The sequence below is a fragment of the Miscanthus floridulus genome, chromosome 3 (assembly GCF_019320115.1).
Source record: "Miscanthus floridulus cultivar M001 chromosome 3, ASM1932011v1, whole genome shotgun sequence".
In the NCBI taxonomy this organism is placed as follows: Eukaryota; Viridiplantae; Streptophyta; class Magnoliopsida; order Poales; family Poaceae; genus Miscanthus; species Miscanthus floridulus.
Window position 1 is genome coordinate 67,682,025 of NC_089582.1, and position 22,738 is coordinate 67,704,762.

General features: G+C 39.1%; 1 protein-coding gene across 4 annotated transcripts in view; it reads right to left on the reverse strand.

Annotated features, from left to right (window-relative positions):
- LOC136541762 (achilleol B synthase-like) overlaps window positions 1-22,509 on the reverse strand; it is a 43,067-nt gene extending 20,558 nt beyond the window's left edge. Inside the window, exons 1-6 of one of the 4 annotated variants that reach the window (XR_010780461.1) lie at window positions 22,193-22,508; window positions 21,912-22,103; window positions 21,668-21,757; window positions 20,569-20,754; window positions 19,667-19,751; window positions 1,335-1,501 (exon numbers count right to left, since the gene is read on the reverse strand). Coding sequence is in view for 3 of the 4 variants with exons in the window: in XM_066533844.1 (XP_066389941.1) it covers window positions 1,335-1,501; window positions 19,667-19,751; window positions 20,569-20,754; window positions 21,668-21,757; window positions 21,912-22,103; window positions 22,193-22,390 (918 nt within the window). In the remaining variant the exon portion in view is untranslated. Of the gene's footprint in view, window positions 1-1,334; window positions 1,502-19,666; window positions 19,752-20,568; window positions 20,755-21,667; window positions 21,758-21,911; window positions 22,104-22,192 lie in introns of all 4 variants that reach the window. The other 3 variants (XM_066533844.1, XM_066533843.1, XM_066533842.1) reach the window with 3 other exon arrangements.
- Window positions 22,510-22,738: the final 229 nt, after the last annotated feature.

Here is a 22,738-nt window from a genome sequence, read left to right on the forward strand (position 1 = left end):
CGATTAGTCGTCCTGGTCGGTCCCTGGTATTCGATTAGGAAGACCGACTCAATTAGCTCGACCAGAAAGCTGGTCGTCCGATTAGTCGACGACTAATCGCGATTAGTCATCCGACTAGGACAGGAACGACCAGTTTGGTTACTCTATTTTTGGGCCTGTTTAACTGGGCGGATATGTGAAACTATTGAATGTCAATGTTTGTGACTTTGTGATGAACACTTTAGCTTATCTGTACTGAACTAATTTGGTTATGTAATATGCTGGCTGTGTGGCTGCTATGGTCTGCTAAATGTTAGTTATTTTGCTACTGCAGCAGTGCTGCTGTTCAGGTGCGTCAAGATCAAGACTGTATTAGTGTCACCAGCTAAACACTAATGCAGTCTTGATGTTTGCTTTATTGTGTATACTATATATATATATATATATATATATATATATATATATAGGGAGAGGCTATTCAGTAGCCGGCTACAAAATAAGTTATTCTGTAGCCACTTCCATTTACTATAATTTTATATACTAATTTACTATAATGTCAATACATATTTACGATAGTTGGGTTACTATAACACATGGGGATATTTACCATAACGTTATATTAAACCACTTAGTAAGGAGTTACTATAATCTCGTAAATTAACATAGTAATTATCATAACTCAAAGTGGCTACAGAATAAGTTATTCTGTAGCCAGCTACAGAATAGTAGTTCTATATATATATATATATATATATATATATATATATATATATATATATGTCCTGATATACATGGATGATTAGATGGACGACCAGGGTCGACTAATTGGCCTGGTCGACGACTAATCGTGATTAGTCTCCTGGTCGGTCCCATGGCGACCAGGTTCAACCAGATGACCCGAAAACATTGATCTAGGTTGCTAGCCCACCCCACCGTTGGCTTGCTCACCCCGCCCGCGGCTGGACCACCCCATGGCCCTACTCGTCACCCCATCTATCACGTCGCCCGAGATGACTACTCTGAACCGACGGAGGTTGAAGACAAGGGTAAAAAGGTCTTAACTCCCACATTCTCTCTTAGCGGATACGCGACATTAATAAAGTAATCTATGCGGTGTGTTTTTACAAAGATACACACTTTCATAATAGTAGTGAACAAATTTCTTAGTTGACGGTGTCCATTAGCAAATATCATGTTTCTCCGATATCCCTGAGCAAATTTTCTCTAGATTTTATGATATATGGTATAGATAGCTATAACAACCCTGCTTTTTTAATAATTATATATAGAGAGAGAGAGGGAGTAGAGATAGCTAATTAATAATGATTGAGACCACACGAAGGATAGTGACAAACCTTGGCACAAGTATTACGAGCTTTACTCCAATCAATCTTGTCATACGGCGAACTGTAGAGTTCATCCCTTAGTGCTAATATAGTTGGTGTAATTGGACCAACAAATTTTTTTCCATAAAGGTAAGCTATTGACATGTAAGTAATCCTCGTGAAGCACCAGAACCGCCCTGTACAAACGAAAGCTCACTTCGTCATTAATAAAATGAATAGCACTTGTACACCAAAACAGCGTGAGTTGTGTTTCTAATATATACAGTATATCTATATCTCTTCCCACTCTAAGTATTTCTTAAATAGATTAAGAAGAGTGGTAAAATGGCTGATATGTGGTTCATTAAGCTTGTCCTACTTGTGCATGGTATATATTGTTGAGAATTATTATTTAGTGCTCAATTAGGGATTAATCCAAGAGGTGCCTTTTCACCCTATCTCTTTCGCACGTGTAACCGCCCACGTTATATGTACACACTGTTCATTTGAATACAGTAGAGAGATCATTTGCATCAACTCGCTATCTCTCGTTCTGTATTTTAATACGTTATCAGCACGTTTGCTTTCCACTGGCTTTGGCCAACAAGCAAGAACTGGAGGCCGCCGGTCTCCCGACTCTCCGTCCTGAATAAGAACAGGCGATGGTATTTTTCACACCGATGAAAGAAGAAGGAAAGATGTCCATGATGGGATCTTCGGTGAAGAATGAAGAAAAATGCATCTGGACACAAAGGCTGCAAGGCCGGATCAGGTTTTTCTTCAATTCATCATCCTCTTACCTTGCATTGGATCGGACAACGGACGAGTTCCAAGGCCACCGCCCACCATGGTGGTTGGTGCACCCTTTCGGCTCCCGCGCGCACGCCCTGCGGCCCTCGCGTGCCTTTCCGTGCCGCGGCGGAGTCCGCATGCCCGGCCGGCGGCAGTTGCCACAAGCCTGCCCGTTCGCTCGGTCAGGGCAGCGTTGGTGGCCGGTTTCAATGCCTGGCGCACCTGTCGACAGCGGCGGCTTGCCCCGAGGTCATGACCGGCGACGCCCGTGGCGGATGCGCACGGTTGTGGGTGGTGCCTGCGTGGCCGGCTTCCCGCGACGACCTCGCCCAAATCGGCAACAGCGGTTCCGACGTGCCTGTGGCACGCGGTATCGGCTGGCCCCAATCCGGACCCCTCTCCCGGCGACGGCGGCGGCCGGCTCCTAGCGCTCCATTGTCGGAGGCAGCCAGCCCCGAGGCCAGGCCCCAGCGGCCACTGCGGCCGGCAGCGGCGGTGCTCGCCCGCGCCAGGATGGCAGCAGCGGCGTCCGCACGTGCCAAGCCTGCGCCGGCAGCAGCCAAGCCCGCGCTCGCCTGGCTCCGTCAAAGGCGGCGGCAGCGACCAAGGGGCCGAGTGCCTGATTGAACATTCCGTGGGAAATTTCCTGGAAGGGATAAGGTTGTGTCCTTTTGCACATAAATCCTTATGCTCCAGTGAATTGCATAATAATTCTTATCAATTATTAATGCATTTTTGTTCCTATGTTTTAGCCTTTAATTTTAAGGTAAATCACCACAGCAATATATTGCATTTATATTTGATATAAATTCTTGATTTAGACCTCTGATTTAAATGGATTATGATGCACGTATTTACTAGTGTAAATAGATTTTTTAAGACCTACGAGTCTTAGAAATTGTATCATGATACTTTATATTGCGGGTGAATTTAATATGTTAATATTTAGATATGTTTTCTATTTCTATGACTTTCCGTTTGAGACATGGACTCTAACAGTAGTATTAGTATGATAGAGTTTTTACTCATATACATTGTTTGCTTTTAGAACAGAAATTTGTTCATGTCTAAACATACATAATTTGTCGATTTTGGTTTTCGACAATTAATTCTAATTGCAACAAAATCGATCATCTTTAATTAATTGATAGTTAATTAAGGTTGGATGATTTTAGGCTCATATGAGCCTAATCTGGAAAAGCAAAATAATAGCCAAACTATTTTTGCTAGTAAGGCTAACCTAGGAACTGGATTTTTGCTTTGATCCTACCGGATTTGCATAGTTATGCCACTAGCCAATCATAGCACTATGTGCTTAGTAAGTTTCTTGTTTTAACAGTATCAGTACAGTAGAGTGTTTATTCCTGTATATTTGTTGACCTTGTTAATTTGGTAATTTTCCATAATAAATTATATCTTAACAATGGTAGATCATCTTAATTAAGTATTTCTTAATTAACGATAGATTATGCAAAATTATTATATTCATATCATGGATACATTTGGGATATCCTAACACAAGTGGAGTCCTAGGCATTGGCTGCGTTTAATTCATATTGAATTATTTGGCCCAGAGACCATGTCTATGGTAGCGATTATTCATCCATTGATGAGAGGTCTACATCATGTTTATTTTAAACTTGATGATTACCTATATTGTGTTGTCCCAAATAAATGTTTTGGGAATATGAGAATGGTATATTTTTATGGTGACTACCATCATTCATTATTAAAGGCTATACATAGATGGTAGAGTCTTAGGCATTGGCTGTGGTATATTCCTACGAATATATCAGCCCAGAGACCGTGTCTATAGCAGCAATTTATTTGCTTATTAACGTGAGATCTACTCTATGTTTCAGACATAGAGATTATCTACAATGTGTGTGCCAACATTAATAATGATTGTTCGTGAGGTCTACACATCTTGTGATTACCTCTAATTGTTGGAAAATTTACAGTTTTGTTGACTATCTCCAATAATCCAAAATAAAGTGACAAGATATGGAACCCCCTAAATTTTTGCATTTGGAGATTACATCACCATAGTGATTTTTAATTTACCTCAAGTGTAAATTAATTAAATCAATGATTCATCACATGTTGTGGATATTGACTTTAGAGGAGTTTGATGAACTCGCTCTAGATAGCATCACTATCCCACAGGGACAATGGACATTAACATTGGTTTTATCCATGGACTAATAGAACAATTTAATAAATCTCAATTAGGGGTAGTTTGTTATAGATCAAAGGAAATTATGCCTTACTGTAATTAAGGTACTACGTCCATAAAGATCATCGATAAGATTATCTAGTGGAAAGAAATAAACATTCTTCGTGGCTCACTCTTTAGGAGTTTTATGAACAATAAATAAACTCATATAGCTTAAGGCTAATCATGAGTGGATCATGTCTCTAGTTTTTCAAACTATTAAACACTATGATCATATTGTTCATACAATTTGCTTTCACTAGTTAAAGCAAAAGGTCTAATGTGCAATATGAGTGATGGCAATGTGAACCCAAGAATGACAAAGAGGAATGTCATATATGTGGTTGTGTTTAGCATAGCGCTAAACAATATCATACTCTTAAATATGTAGTTGATCTATATCAACATTCTATAAGGGATGAAATAGGAGCTATAGAAATAAGATATGAAGGGTGTTTTAATCTTAAAATCTAAAGCTACATAGGAGGTTGGTTGTTTATGTTGGATCTTATGGGATCACATAACAACATTTCTCCTTTTTTCTTGTAAAGAGAACATCATATAGATGGACAACATGATCATCAAATATGCTTCGAATGATTTGTTTTGAGATTTGGGATAATCTCATGGTCCTTTGATTTGTCAATATATAACTATTGTGGGTATCATATTGATGTATTTGATACTCAACAATATTTATGGAACTCTATATATTAGATAAGAATTTCATTGAATTCTTATCATATATAGATTGTACGAGAATCATTCCAATATAGAAATGCTATGTGCCTAGTGGACATTTGTACCACAAACTCTATAATTAGAGAAGGAAAATATTGCTGGTTCTTATAACATGAAGAGGGAATAATTTTGGTCATCGCTGATGTGATGCAATGATAGTTTGGCCTATGTTGCCACTATATATCATTCTTCCTATGGATACTGAGTTAGGAGTTGAGGATATTTAATTATGTCCTAACTACACTCGTATCTTATCAAATTATAGAGATATCCAAATCTATTTTTGTATGAAATCACAAAAAGACAACATTGGATATGGCATATAAGTAAAAAGACAAGTCTCATTTTGGTTGTATTATGCATACAACCATCCCCGTACAACATGTTGCGTATAAGATAATTTTTCACACTATTGATGCATTCCTGATTTGGAACGAATAACTTGGCCATCATATGGGATGAGGTGAAAATTATTGACAATTCTTTTGGTCAAGATTTTCCAAAGTGTGGATATGATAAGTGCCACAAGGGAAATAGATTTTAAGACCCTCTTATCTTAAAATTAGATTAAATGTCTTAGATTCCTTCATCATATTCAAGAGAATATGTGTGGATCTGATACAAAGATTGTATGGACAATTTATGCATTTCATGGTTGTGAAGATACATCTATAAGATAATCTAGAGTGTGTGAAGTGTCCACACTCGGCCATGCATTTGGTAAATAATGGCTCATGTTGTGAGCTCATTATCCTGAACACTACTAAAATTTTGTACCTACAATGACGATTGTTTGGTATAACAAGAATTTAGTTACTAAAAGTTCTAGTTTGGTTTTGATGAATTGATGAAACCCTAAGTGCTAACCTAGTTTATCAAGTGATCATGAGATAGGTAGCACATTCCAAGTGGTGAAGCAAATGAAGATCATGACATGAGGATGGTGATGCTATGGTGATGATCAAGTGCTTGGACTTAAAAAGAAGACAGAGAAAAACAAAAGGCTCAAGGTAAAGGTATAAATGGTATGAGCCATTTTGTTTTGGTGATCACATTTAGGTTCGATAGCCGTACTATTAAGAGGAGCAAAACTCGTACCAAAATACAATTATCAAAGTGCCACTAGATGCTCTAACTCATTGCATATGTATTTAGGATCTAGTGGAGTGCTAACACCCTTGAAAATGTTTTGTGAAAATATGCTAACACATGTGCATAAGGTGATACACTTGGTGGTTGGCACATTTGAGCAAGGGTTAGAAACTTCACTAGTGCCCTAAACTTAGGTGAACGTGGTCACTATAAGTGACTGGACATTGGTCTCTGAAGGACCAGCGCGTCCGGTCAGTAGCAACAGAAGAAGCGCAGCGTCGGTCGTCGACCGGACATTGGTGCTGAAACAACAAGACGCTGGCTGGCTGTGTCCGGTCACACTGACATGGTCATGCATAGGGGAAACGCCAAGTGACCGGACGCTGGGTGAGTCCGGTCGAGCATGACCAGATGCGTCCGGTCGTGAAAAGTCGTCTCCGGATGCTTACTGGAAACGACCGGATGCTGGGGTTCAGCGTCCGGTCACTTTGAGCTGCTGCATTCGGTCGTCACTTGACCATTGGGATCGAGTGCTCAGCATTTGAAGAGAGAGGACACGTGGCGCACATCACGTGACCGGACGCTGAGGTTCAGCGTCCGGTCAATCTGACCAGAGCATCCGATCAGCCCATGTTTAGTGCAGTAAAGAGCCCAACGGCTCTATTCATGGGGGCTTTCTATTTAAGCCCTATGGCTAGCTCAAGCTCACGCTCTTAGCCATTTGCATTGACATAGCAACCTTGTGAGCTTAGCCAAAGCCCTTCTACTTATCTCCATCATTGATTCATCCTTTTTGTGAGATTGAGAGAGAATCCAAGTGCATTACTTGAGTGTTTGCATCTAGAGGCACTTGATGTTCGTGTTTCGCTATAGGATTCGCTTGTTACTCTTTGTGGTTGCTGCCACCTAGATGACTTGGAGCAGCGAGGATCGTCAAGCGGAGGGTGATGATTGTCTTCGGCTCCGATCGTGGTGATTGTGAGGGGTTCTTGACCTTTCCCCGACAGAGAGTCAAAAGGTACTCTAGTGGATTGCTCGTGGCTTGTGTGATCCTCATCTTGTGTTGGTTGTGTGGCACCCTATTAAGGGTTTGGCGTGTGATGCCAATTAGCGCGTGAACCTCCAAATGAGTGAATCACCACAACAAGGAGTAGCTTGTCGGCAAGCAAGTGAACCTCGGTAAAAAACCATTATGTTCATCATTTGATTCTGAGGTGATTGGTCTTCATTTATATTAATTCTTGTGATTGATTGGTTCACTCCTCGATACGGCGGTATAACTATCTTGCTCTCTCTCTTTACATTACCATAAACTAGTTATCAAGCTCTTTAGTATACCTAATTGTGAGAGCTTGTTAGTTTGGTTAGTGTGGCTCTTTAGTTAGTCTTTAAGAGCACACTAACTTAGTATAGTGCCATAGCTTTTGTGTGTTTTCAAATAATAGAAAACTAAAATTGTGGTGGATGGCTTGTATTTTTAGTAGGCTAACGCAACACTTGCTTTGCCTTATAATTGTCTAACCGGTTTGTTAAGTATTATTGTAGAAATTTTTATTAGGCTATTCATCCCTCTCTAGCCATTAGGACCTTTCAAGTGGTATCAGAGCCGAGGTCATCGTGATTTGAGGCTTAACAACCTTTGGTGTAAAAATGGCTCAAATCAACAACACCATGAAGCCACCCTAATTTGATGGCTCCAATTATCCCTATTGGAAAGCTAAGATGATAACTTATATCAAGTCAATCAATAGAAAGGTTTGAAAGGTGGTAGAGACAAAGATTGAGATTGAAGATGAAGAGGCTCCCGCCGCCGCCGAAGAAATACTACTTCAAAATAATGACATTGCTCTTAGTGCCATCCATGATACTTTGGATGAGAGAACATTTGAGCAAATCAAGAACATTAAGAGAGCTCATGAGGCATGGAAGAAGTTGGAAGAATCACTTGAGGGCACTCAAGCCATGAAGGGTGCAAAGGCACACATTCTCAAAGAGAAGTTTACAAGCTTCAAGATGAAGGAGGATGAGAGTGTGCTGAAGATGTTCCATAGGCTTTAAGTGCTTGTCAATGATCTCAAAGCACTTGAAGAAGAGGTGAAGGACAAGGACTTCTCCCACAAGTTCTTGAGATGCTTACCTTCAAGATTTGGCACATTGGTCACTATTCTAGTGAGGAGTGGTTTGGACACCATGACACCAAACTAAGTGTTGGGAGATATAATGACCGATGATACATATAGAGATAATGATGAGAAGGAAGAAAAGAATGAGAATAAAGATGAGAAGAAGAAGAGTGTGGCATTCAAGGCCACATCATCCAAGGGAAAGGCAAAGCAAGATACATCAAGTGAATATGATGGTTCATGGGATGATGATGATGATGAGAAGATGGCTCTCTTTGTCAAGAAATTTGGCAAATTCATAATGAAGAAAGGGTACCATGCTAGAAGAAAGAAATCTTCATCCAAGAACAAGGAAGAGTCAAGAAGGTGCTTCAGATGTAGAAGCAAAGATCATCTTGTTGCTCAATGTCCATACAATAGTGACAATGATGATGATAACAAGAAGAACAAGAAGAAGGAAAAGAAGGAAAAGAAAGAGAAGGACAAGATGACCTTCAAAAAGAAGAAGGGTGGTTCATATGTGGTCACTTGGGATAGTGATGCTTCCTCAAGTGATGATGATGATAGTGATGATGACAAGACCACCAAGAAGAAGGCACTTGTAAGCATTACAATCAATGAGAAGCATTCTCTCTTCGACACTCCATCATGCTTCATGGCTAAGGCCACTAAGGTACAAATTTGTGATGATGAAAATGATGAGGAACATGATAATGAAAATGAAAATGAAAGTGAAAGTGATAATGATGAACCTACTAAGGATGAACTATTTGACATGCTAGAAGATGCTAAAGAACACTTTGACATCAAGAGAAGGGAATGCAAAAGCTTGCGTAAGGAACTAAAAGCCCTTAAGCAAGCCTTTGATGAGCTCAATGCATCTCATGAGAGGCTAGAGGAAGCCCATGAGAAGTTTGGCAAGGCTCACAAAAAGCTTAAAAAGACTCATTCCTCTTTGCTTGATGAGCAAAATAAAAAGGAGCATGTTGAAACTTGCAATATAGGCTTAACTTGTGATATAATTAATGAATCATTATCTATGCCTATCATTGTTCCTCCCACTAACCCTTCTTGTAGTACTTCTACTTCCACCTCATCTAGTAGTGATGATTTCACTTGTGATGCCTCACTAATGGTTGAGAATGAGAACCTCAAAAAGGAGGTCAATAAGCTCACTCGCACCTTGGCTAAGGCCTATGGTGGTGAGGACTGCTTGCTTATGTGCTTGGATAGCCAAAGAGCTTCTCTTTATAAAGAAGGATTGGGCTATACCTCCAAGAAAAGCAAGGCGGCCTTTACTCCTCACAAGAGTAGTTTTGTGAAGAACAATGGTTGGTTTTGCACTAGTTACAAGCAAGTTGGTCATAAAGAGCATAAATGTAAAAAACAAGAGCAAAAACGCTAATATATCCTCTATTAAACTTGATTCATTTTATATGTTTACCAAGGGTGCAAATAGTATAAAGGCTAAGTTCATTGGTAAACCATGGATGGGCTCAAAGAAGAAAGCCATTTGGGTGCCAAAGAGCTTGGTCACTAACCTTTAAGGACCCAAGCAAGTTTGGGTACCTAAAAAGAATTAATCTTCTTTTGTAGGTCAACTACAAAGCTGGAGGAAGGCATTGGGTTCTTGATAGTGGATGCACTCAACACATGACTAGTGATGCAAGAATGTTCAACTCAATCAATACCAATGATAATGATGGTTATGATAGTATTATATTTGGTGACAATGGCAAAGGCAAGGTCAAAGGGCTTGGTAAGATTATAATATCCAATGACATGAACATATCCAATGTATTGCTAGTAGAGAGCTTGAACTTCAACTTACTATCCGTGGCTCAATTATGTGATCTTGGATTCAAATGCATATTTGGGGTAGGTGATGTAGAGATCATAAGTGTAGATGGCTCTAATTCGATCTTCAAAGGCTTTAGATATGAGAATCTATACTTGGTTGATTTTAATGCTAGTGAAGCTAAATTATCTACATGCTTGTTCCCTAAGTCTAGCATGGGTTGGTTATGGCATAGAAGGCTTGGTCATGTTGTTGGAATGAAACAATTGAATAGATTGGTTAAGCATGACTTGGTTAGAGGCTTGATGGATGTGTTTGAGAAGGATAAGCTTTGTAGCTCTTGTCAAGCCAGAAAATAAGTTAGAAACATCCATCCTAAGAAAAGCATAATGAGCACTAGTAAAGCATTTGAGTTATTGCATATGGACTTGTTTGGGCCAACACAATACACTAACATTGGTGGAAATAAATATGACTTTGTGATAGTGGATGATTATACTAGATACACATGGGTATTCTTTCAAGTGGACAAAGTGATGTATTTGCAACATTCAAATCATTTGTCAAGGACATTCACAATGAGTTTGAAACAACCATCAAGAGAGTTAGAAGTAACAATAGTAGTGAGTTAAAGAACACTAGAATTGATGAGTTGTGTAATGAATTTGGAATTAGACATCAATTCTTGGCCAAGTACACTCCACAATCAAATAGCCTTGTTGAGAGGAAGAATAGAACACTTATTGATATGGCAAGGTCTATGCTTAGTGAGTACAATGTGAGTCAATTCTTTTGGGCCGAAGCTATCAACACAGCTTGCTATTATAGCAACCGTCTCTATTGTCACCCATTGAAAGAGAAGACACCATATGATCTCTTGAATGGTAGAAAGCTCAACATTATATATTTTTAGGTCTTTGGTTGCAAATGCTATATCTTGAAGAAAGGCACTAGATTGGGCAAGTTTGACAAGAAATGTGATGAAGGATTCCTACTTGGTTATTCCACTACAAGCAAAGCATATAGAGTTTGAAATTTATATAGTGGTACTCTTGAGGAAGTTCATAATATTGAATTTAATGAAACTAAGGGTTCATAAGTAGAGAATGAGAACTTAGAAGATGTTAGCGACATTCAACCTTTAAATACCATGAAGAATATGGATGTTGCTGAATTGAGGCCTAGGCAAGTGAATGATGATGAAGATGATCAAGTGCAAGTGCTCTCTAACTCAAATGTGCAAGATGATAGAAATCAAGCTAGTATAAGTGGCTCTTATGAAAATGAACAAGATCAAGTGGCTAGTACATCATCTCAACCTAATGATCAGGCAAGTGCAAGCAATCAAGTTCAAATGCTCCAACCAACCAATATTGCAAGGGATTATCCATTAGACACTATAATTAGTGATATTTCTAGAGGTGTGTAAATAAGATCAAGATTGACTTTATTTTGTGAGCATTTCTCATTTGTGTCGTCCATTGAACCAAAGAAGATAGATGAAGCATTGAAGAATGTTGATTGGGTAAATGCTATGCATGAAGAATTAAATAACTTCACAAGAAATCAAGTATGAGAATTAGTAGAGAGACCAAAGGGACACAATGTGATTGGAACCAAATGGGTCTTTAGAAACAAGCAAGATCAAGATGGGATAGTAGTAAGGAACAAAGCAAGATTGGTAGCACAAGGCTATACATAAGTTGAAGGTCTTGACTTTAGAGAAACATATGCCCCAGTTGCTAGATTGGAAGCAATTAGAATCTTGCTAGCCTATGCTTGTGCCCACAACATCAAGCTCTATCAAATGGATATTAAGAGTGCATTTCTCAATGGTTACATCAATGAAGAAGTATATGTTGAGCAACCTCCTGGTTTTGAAGATGACAAGAAGCTCGACCATGTGTACAAGTTGAAGAAGGCATTGTATGGCTTGAAGCAAGCACCTAGAGCATGGTATGAGAGATTAAGGGACTTCCTACTCTCTAAAGGGTTCATAATATGTAAGGTTGACACCACTCTTTTCATCAAGAAGATTGGAAAAGACTTGTTTGTGTTGCAAATCTATGTTGATGACATCATATTTGGATCAACCAATCAAGACTTTTGTGATGAGTTTGGAAAGATGATGACTAATGAGTTTGAGATGTCCATGATTGGAGAGTTGAGTTACTTCCTTGGTCTTCAAATCAAACAATTAAAGAATGGTATATTTGTGAGTCAAGGCAAGTATATCAAGGACGTGATCAAGAAGTTTGGCATGAGTGATAGCAAAGCTATTAGCACACCAATGGGAACCAATGGCAACTTGGATAGTGATGCAAGTAGAAATATGGTGGATCCAAAAATTGTATCGGTCTATGATTGGAAGCCTACTCTATGTGACCGCATCGAGGCCGGATGTAATGTTTAGTGTATGCATGTGTGCAAGATTTTAAGTTTCACCAAGAGAAAGTCATTTGAAGGCTACAAAGAGAATATTGAGGTACTTGAAGCATACACCAAATGTTAGTTTGTGGTATCCCAAAGGAGCAAAGTTTGAGCAAGGTTGAAAGGAAGAGCACCTTGGGTACATGTCAATTGTTGGGAAGATTACTTATTTCATGGTCATCAAAGAAGCAAAATAGTGTTACATTATCAATCGCCGAAGCCGAATACATATCCACCGGTAGTTGTTGTGCACAAATACTTTGGATGAAGGCCACTTTGAGTGACTTTGGAATCAAGTTCAAGAAAGTGCTATTGCTATGTGACAATGAGAGTGCAATCAAGCTAACCAATAATCCGGTTCAACATACAAGAACAAAGCACATTGATGTCCGCCACCATTTCATAAGAGATCATCAACAAAAAGGGAACATTTACATTGAGAGTGTAGGCACCAAAGATCAACTTGCCGATATATTCACCAAGCCATTGGATGAGAAAAGGTTTTGCAAGCTAAGGAATGAGTTGAACATATTGGATTTCTCAAATATGTGTTGATGCACCTCCTATTTATATGGCATGCCTCTCCTTCGAGCAATCCAAGGTAAAAGTTGATTGGCATGGCATACATCCTTGCTAAGGATATGTTTAGTGCATCTAGTCATCTCTCACATTAAATAGGTTCATTCATGAAAATCAAATGAATTTGATGATTGTATATTGCCACTATTGCTTCTATGCTTATTTTGATCTAGTGGTAGCATATGACATGTTTGTGGGCTTATAAACCTAGTGTTTGATCTAGAAAATGAGCTCTAAGTGTTTAACTCAACATGGTACAAGATAACCCTCATTTGGAAGTGTGAAGAAGCTTATCCTTGGATCAAACCGAGTTAAATATCTTTGGCAAATGATCTAGATTGGACCAAATTTAGGAAAATGATCCTCACCCCATTGATTGACATTGATAATCTTAACCTATCTACATTTTGAACCTTTGTGGTCATTGATGACAAAGGGGGAGAAGATATTAGTATATGGGGAGAAAAACAAAGATATTAGTGTACTAAGATTATGAAAAGACAACAAAGGGGGAGAGATATAACAAAGGAAAATGATCAATTAAAATTTTAAGCACACAAGTAAGGGGTGCAAGCTCATAAACTTATATGGTGCATTTGAATGTGCATTTCATATGTTTGCTTGCATGGCACAAGTTTTAAATTTTAATATCCATGCTTATTTGGTGTATGCTAGTTGTAGGTTTGAATGTTGAAATAAAAATCTAGCATGCATAGGTTATCTAGTGATTTCATTTCCAAGTGTTTCCAAGTGGTATCGAGCTAACCATGGTGCTAAGGATGGTATAATGGTGTACTCCGATTGGTATCACGCTTCAAAGGTCTATTTTTATACCTTAGCATCATTTGGTAGACATTGTCTCCTATATTTCCTATCTAAACATATATGCAAGCTATAATCCAAACTCTTAGCACATATGTACAGGGAGCAATTGCTACCATTTGGGATTCATGAAACTTGTCCATATCCTTTTACACATGTTAAATATGCTTGGGCAAGCAACATGGATTCAATTGAATTTCAATTCATATCTTTGTGAAAGGGTTGTCATCAATTACCAAAAGGGGGAGATTGAAAGCGCTAGTTTGATTTTGGTGAATTGATAAAACCCTAAATGCTAACCTAGTTTATCAAGTGATCATGAGATAGGTAGCACATTCTAAGTGGTGAAGCAAATGAAGATCATGACATGAGAATAGTGATGCCATGGTGATGATCAAGTGCTTGGACTTAAAAAGAAGAAAGAGAAAAACAAAAGGTTCAAGGCAAAGGTATAAATGATAGGAGCCATTTTGTTTTGGTGATCAAGACACTTAGAAAGTGTGATCACATTTAGGTTCGATAGCCATACTATTAAGAGGGGTGAAACTCATATCGAAATGCAGTTATCAAAGTGCCACTAGATGCTCTAACTCATTGCATATGTATTTAGGATCTAGTGGAGTGCTAACACCCTTGAAAATGTTTTGTGAAAATATGCTAACACATGTGCACAAGGTGATACATTTGGTGGTTGGCACATTTGAGCAAGGGTTAGAAACTTCACCGACGCCCTAAACTCAGGTGAACATGGTCACTATAAGTGACTGGACGCTGGTCTCTGAAGGACCGGCGCGTCCGGTCAGTAGCAGCAGAAGAAGCATAGCGTCGATCGTCGACTAGACGCTGGCGATAAAATGACCGAACGCTGGCTGGCTGTGTTTGGTCACACTGACATGGTCATGCACAAGGGAAACACCAACTGACCGGACGCTGGGTGAGTCCAGTCGAGCATGACCGGATGTGTCCGGTCGTGAAAAGCCATCTCTAAATGCTTACTAGAAATGACCGAATGCTGGGGTTCAGCGTCCGGTCACTTTGAGCTGCTGTGTTTGGTTGTCACTTGACTGTTGGGATCGAGCACTTAGTATTTTAAGAGAGAGGACACATGGCACACATCATGTGACCGGACGCTGAGGTCCAGCATCCGGTCAATCTAACCAAAGCGTCCGGTTGGCCCGTGTTTAGTGCAGTAAGGAGCCCAACGACTCTATTCGTGGGGGCTTTCTATTTAAGCCTCATGGCCAGCTCAAGCTCATGCTCTTGGCCATTTGCATTGATATAGCAACCTTGTGAGCTTAGTCAAAGCCCTCCCACTCGTCTCCATCATTGATTCATCATCTTTATGAGATTGTGAGAGAATCCACGTGCTTTGCTTGAGTGTTTGCATCTAGAGGCACTTGGTGTTCATGTTTCGCTACTAGATTTGGTTGTTACTCTTGGTGGTTGCCGCCACTTAGATGGCTTGAAGCAGCGAGGATCATCGAGCAGAGGGTGGTGATTGTCTCTGGCTCCGATCGTGGTGATTGTGAGGGGTTCTTGACCTTTCCCCAGTGGAGAGCCAAAAGGTACTCTAATGGATTGCTCGTCGCTTGTGTGATCCTCATCTTGTGTTGGTTGTGTGGCACCCTATTAAGGGTTTGGCGTGTGATGCCAATTAGCGTGCGAACCTCCAAGTGAGTGAATCGCCACAACGAGGAGTAGCTTGCCAGCAAGCAACTGAACCTCAGTAAAAAATCATTGTGTTCATCATTTGATTCCGAGGTGATTGGTCTTTATTTATATTGATTCTTGTGATTGATTGGTTCACTCCTCGACATGGCGGTATAACTATCTTGCTCTCTCTCTTTATATTACCGCAAACTAGTTATCAAACTCTTTAGTGTACCTAGTTATGAGAGCTTATTAGTTTAGTTAGTGTGGCTCTTTAGTTAGTCTTTGAGAGCACACTAACTTAGTGTAGTGCCATAGCTTTTGTGTGGTTACAAACAGTAGAAACTAAAATTATGGTAGGTGTCTTGCATTTTTAGTAGGTTAGCGCAACACTTGCTTCGCCTCATAATTGTCTAACCGGTTTGTTAAGTATTGTTGTAGAAATTTTTATTAGGCTATTCACCCCCCCTTAGCCCTTAGGACCTTTCAGTTACATATCTAAAGGAATAAATGGAATTTATGAGTATAACATCAAGGTCATAGTTGGACCATTGTTAGTGAATTGCTATTTGCCAACTTTGTGTTGGGGTTAGGTAAATTTACACACTCCTGATATGAGATTAACTGCATATCCCCCTATATGCATTTAGAACGTGGGAATCCATGAAGATTTCCTATTTGCGTAAGATTAAGTTACGTTGTATACGTACCAATCTCACCACCACAACATACATTGATGGGTACACATAGGAAATTGGGGATCAATGTGAGATTTCAATCTCCGTCGATTGTTAAGTATTTAGATCTCTTATGGAGGATCTATTTACAACACGTATGCTGATTTTATTTTGACAACAAGCATTTTCAGACATTACGGGGAGATTTAAAGTACCATACATAATGTTAGGAATTTTTTTGGAATGTACAAGACATTTCAAGCTTAGGATCATGTACTAAATGAACTGCATTTTGAGTTGAAAGAATTGTTGATTTGCGTAATATTGTAAATAAACTGCCAAATGCATTTACTGATTACTAAGGTGTCTTCTAAACTTGTTAATCCATTGCAAGTATGTGCCAGAAAGAGTGGTGGTACTAAGTAAAACCACTCAACTCCCAATTGTAAATAAGAGGGGGAGAAGTATGGCCATAGAGCAAGATTATTCATGCTAGCAATAGAAGGTTTTCCGTCTAAGATAGTAAATGCAGGTCAACCTTTGGTTGGCGACACCTTGTGGGTAAATATTGGTTATTACCAAGTGGATGGTTGTCATCCACAAACCTAGCTCAGAGGTGCACCTAAATACTGATGTTGGGATATCAGAAAGCCCTAACCCTCATTTTGGAAAGTCACAATGAGTCATTCAAGGTACTCTGAGTTTTGATAATCGGAGAATTATATCATACAAAGGCTGCATGTGTCGACATGTACTTCTCTGAATAAACTATGTACAACATTTCAAGTCATCCAGTCAATAAGACCATGGCATAGTGCTTTGCTCACTCTTACTGGAACTTGTTGAGTGATGTAATACATGCAGAGATAGTCTTGCTCATCAGAAAAGAGGTATTTTGGGCTGTGATGCCAACACCTCATGGTACCTTTACTGTGGGTACAAAAGTGTTTTTGTCCTAGAATGGATTGAGAACAATGTGGTGGTGAGATCAAAGCAAGACTAGTAGCACAAGGGGTTTACGCAAAGCCCAGGCATTGATTTTCAATGCAAATTATTCTCTATAGTAAGTTATAAATTTTTGATACTATCTTTGATCGGCAGTACAAAAGCATCTATCTTTGCAGTTGATAGTTGATAGATGTAGTGATTGCATATATTTATATGATCACTTGATTTGGTGTATTTGTGAAGCTTCCAGGAAGGAGTTCATATACCCAACCCTCATACATAAAATCGCAACACATATTGTGTATTGCTTAAGTCAATATATGGCCTAAAGCAGTTAAGTCAAATTTGGTACAATTGACTTTGTGTGTATTCCCTAAACTGAAGGGATACAATATTGATTACACGTGGTGTTCATTTTGAAGTCCTTGATTGGATTTCATAGTGTTAAATGATAATCAATAATCTTGACATCATTAGTGATGAACACATGTTAATAGCACGTTGTAATCTAAAGACGGAGTTTGAGATGGAAGATATGGACTAAACCAAAATTTCATTTTGTATTTATCATCTAAGCATCTTCTCTCAGGATTTTGTACAAAAGCTATCTATATCCAGATCATATTGAGTGATTCAATATGAAGGTATCCTATGGTTGTTCTACCTCATGATAGAGGAAGATTATTTTATGCCATAGTGTCTGAGATGAGATATTGGGACACGTGGTCCATTATCTTTGTGCTATTTATGCGCTAATATATCTTGCAAAAATTTCCGACTGGATATTATTTTTTACAATGATTTGCTATCTAGTAGCAGCGCTATTCATACCAAATGTTGGTGGATTGAAGTTAAGAATATCTTTTGAAGTCTCAAATAGCACATGTGGTCTTGGTGTAATCCATGATCCGATTATGTGGATATAATGATTCTGGTTATATATAAGATCCCCAAATTCTAGATCATTGAAATAGGTTTTACATGAATATGGAAAGACCATTTTGTAATAGTATTTGAATAGACATTTAATGGTCAATTCCATTAATCATTCTGACATTGTATTGTATAAGGCTTCACATGAACATGTATAGCTTGATAGAATGATATATCCCATACTGAAGTTATGTGGTGTTGATTCTATGAATCAATGGTCATTATCTATAAAGGTAAAGCAACTTGTGTTGTGTAGATGGAGACAAGTTATACTTAATGCAATATTTTGCACTAAGATGGTTCTATTCCATAAGTAATATGGGCATATAAATATTTGCAAACTAAGTCTTGTGATAATCTTGTAGAGATATTCACAGAATCTACCATACTCCACATTTCTTATGTGTTGAGCGCATTGGTATGAATTTACTTTGAGATTTGCAAGTATCAAGGGGAGAGTCTCTCTGATTAATGACTTGTTGCAAATATCATATTGCACTCTTTTCTTTGTATGAGTTTTCCCTTGGGGTTTCTCATATAAAGTTTTTAATGAGGCAATATCAACACAAGGTTATGTCATATCATCTATTTTTGCCACAAGGGTTTTTGGTGGACGATATTGCGATATAAGATGCATTGTACTCTTTTCTTTATGTGAGTTTTCATTTACGGTTTCTTATATAAAGTTTTTGATGAGGCAATGTTCAACACAAATGTATATGCTATATCATCTATTTTCTCCACCGGGATTTTTGGAAGATGATATTTCGAGCATATTTGACCCTATAGTCAATGTGTTTTTAGACTAAGGCTTTGGGTTTATCTCAAATGGTCTAATAACATTGGTGATTGTATATCATGGTGTTTCTCCTTATTTTTTTCCATTGGGTTTTAAAGAGTTTTGTCTGGTATACCGGTATTACTTTGGTTTTTCCCACAGGGTTTTCTAAATATTCGTATAGATGCATAATAGATGAACAGTAAAGACTACAAGGAGCTAATTGATTAAGGGAGAGTGTTGAGAATTATTATTTAGTGCTCAATTAAGGATTAATTCAAGGGGTGTCTTTTCATCCCTCTCTCTTTCATAGTCATAACCACCCACATAAACTCTGTATATATATGTACACACTGTTTATTAGAATAAAGTTGAGAGATCATTTGCATCAACTCGCTATCTCTCATTCTGTATTTTCTAATATATATATATATATATATATATATATATATATATATATATATATATATATATTTGCATGCAGGTCCCAATGCTAATTGAACGAAAAAAATGCATGATGTTGACTGCCATAGCAGGTGTCAACTAACCTGCCCTGAAACTCAGACTTAGTTGTATTCTAGCTAGGACAAGTATCATATCAAATCCAAGTAGAACAGGGGGAACACGATGCTGCTACAATGTGATCATTTTTTTTTTTGCGAAATCCAGTAAAGTCATCTCTACGAATACACACGTATAACAACAGATATTTAGTTCCCTATAGACACGTTTTTATAGGGAATTTCAGTAGACATTTGATGGAACTAGTACCAAAAGAATATACCTGGGTGAATTGGGAGAAAACGTGGGACCAACCATAGTTCAGGAACAACTGGATTATTACCCCGCCAATCATATACACCAATAACCTTCAGTTAAGAAAAAATCGGTAGCATGTATCAATAATACCGATCGACCAGATTAAATTAATGTGCAAAAATAGAATGTCCATTGTTCAATAACTTTTCTACTACCTATAATAGTATAAAACAGCACCTAAGTCTTAATAACCTACTTATTATTATGTAATATAGTGCATGGTGTGTAGACAATACATAACTCAGAAAATAAGCTAAAAATTAATAATGTTATGTGAGAAATGGAAAGTGCATAGCAGTGGATATGCATGGAGCAGGTGTTTGGTATGGCTTTCCCTAGCTTCACAAAGTTGTTTTTCATCTTCTTCTACCAAATAGGTTTGGATGAAACGATTCCTCTCTAGAAGCTATTTTTTAAGCTCTTCTCGCATACACAGTTCTTACTGAAAACACTAACTTCTCCTAGCTTTTTCTACACTATCTTCGTGAGAAGTTATTTTACCAAACATTTTTTTTAAAACAGTTTTTGCTTCACCAGTGAAACTGCTTTATGGACTGAAGGAAAAAAAATATTTTATTAGTGAAATTGAGCTGTAGCAAACATGTCAAAATATATCCCCCGAGCTGGGGGCTCCAGTTGATGTCATTTTCACTGTTTATTTTTTTTTTGTTACTTTTCAATTTGCATAACCTGTCCAATGTTAACAAGAAACTATCCCTAGAGATTGTACCATAAAGCCTTTTAGGTACTCAAATTAAGCTGTAATACCTATATTTTTATACATATTATCGATCAATAATAACACAAATTTATAAAAAGCAGTTATTATTTACTATATATACGTGGAGGTGGAGCCATGATGCATACCGAGAGTAATATCTTTGCCCATTGTGGTGCAGCAGTTGCAGTGCCATGGGACAGGATCCACGCGCGACCTTTCGCTAGTCCATCGTTATGCGTCTCACCGAGAAGCCTCAAGGTGGCGTAGTTCAAGCACGTGCCAAACATGGCGCTCTCGTCCAAAATGTTGAAGCCCCATCCGCCGTCCTCGTTCTAAGCAATAATTAAATTAATTCATTCATTCATAAACGGTTGGTGTGATGCGAGTTTAATTTTGTTTCTCTCCTAAACTCTGCGATGGTTGTTGGGGCAGCCCCGATGCTTTCTATACCTATTAATTTCTATAGACACTAAATATAGAAACCATGGTCCTGATATCCAATCATATATATTCTCTCTATTCTCTACCAATCATATCCCTTCACGTCTTGATTCTCGTATAGACATGGTTTCTAACGTAGACCCGATTTCTATGATTTTTGCTCTCTCTTTTCAATAATTATCTTACCACATTAGCAGAACGCTTAGGTGGTAGTATAATTAATGTCTATAGAAACTATGATAATTTCTACATTAGGAGTGCCCTTAGATATTGTTATATGTGTGTGTTGTGCTTCTGTGTGCGTGTTCGTGTGCGCGTGTGTCCTCTTTAACATAGTTTCACCATCAGCTTTATGAGCTGTTTGAAACAATTTTTTTTTTCTGTCCAACAGCCTTTTTTAAACAGCTTAACCTGTGAAACTTCGTAAACAATAGCTTGTCACAGTTTCATCTCTCACATATGGGCGGGCCCCGGTATGGATTTACCCCTGCTCGGGGAGGCAGCACGCAGGCTCTATCGGACCGCTGGAGACTTGGGTGCGGCCGTCGGGGCTAGCGACGACCGCCAGGGTACAACGGCGCGTGCACCTCCGCGGGGTGCGCGCGCGAGCCATGCCGTGGGGCACGCAGGCATCGGCATAAGGAAGACTAGCGAAGGAAGAAGAGAAAGAAAGACCCGTGAGGAGATGAGGGAAAATAGAAGAAAAGCAAAGGGTATTGTAGTTATTTTATTTGTTTTGTCATCATGAGTCTGAGCTGTTTTACCAAAACGGGGCCATAGTCTCATGCCTTGCCGTACCCGTACCTGGTGGTTGTAGATATGGCGGCATATCTCACGTATATGCTCTTTCGATAGGACAGCATCGATTGATCCAGTGATGTGCAACGCGAAGATCTGTACAACAAGAGTAGAGAGATAGAGATTACAACAGAGCTTTTCTAGCTCCCTTCTCAGTCGTTGAGCATACATATGTAAGCAGCAAGTGCATGTACGTTGAAGGACTGATGATAGATATAAGCCGCAGGATCGGAATAGAATTAATACGAACCCAGAAGGGCAGCAGGTACATAATCCCACTGTAATCACCAGGCCAGTGACCATCTTCAGCCTGGAGAGCAGACATCCAACCGAGCGCTCGTCTCAGCGACTCCTGCAGAATTTCTTCCGTCACCTCGTCGCCATCCTCTAGCTTAGTGGCCGCGGGCATATCCGCGCGCAGATGCTTTTCTCCAGTGAGCTGCTTATATATAACAGGAGTAAATGACACACGCGCGTCGTACATTGTGAGCTCAACAACAGCCCGCGGGCATATATCTATGTATAATATACCTGCATGCGCATGAGTAGATCCTGCGATTCCCTCCTTCGGAAGCGGTTCTCCGTGAACTCCCGGCGAAGCAGCTCCACCTTGGCGAGCTCCTCGTCGGTGCCGGCGTCAGGGTCGAACTCCCACACCTGCCGGCCATGGAACTCGCTCACCGTCTGTATCCATGGCCCTCCTCCTTCTGAGATCTTTAGCCTCCACATGCTATGCTATGCTGGTCGCTGCTCGCGCCGCCTCTCCAGCAAGTTCAATATATGAAGTCTTCTGCAGCAGCTATAGCTAAGCTAGCTTCAAAGGTGGACGGAGTTGTAGTGTTGGACGGAACTCATGGTTGGGCATGCATATATAGCAAGTTATTAACTTTTCCTTCTCATCATTCAGAAAAATTGTATGTATGAGTATTAATTAGCCATGGACCCTATAACTATTAATAATTAATAATTCTGTCGGTTTGATATTGATCGAGAACAAGAGGCGCAGTCATAGCCATATATCTGTCGGTTTGATATACACATGTGCATGCAGCAGCTTGTATCTCTTTCAGTCTTTCT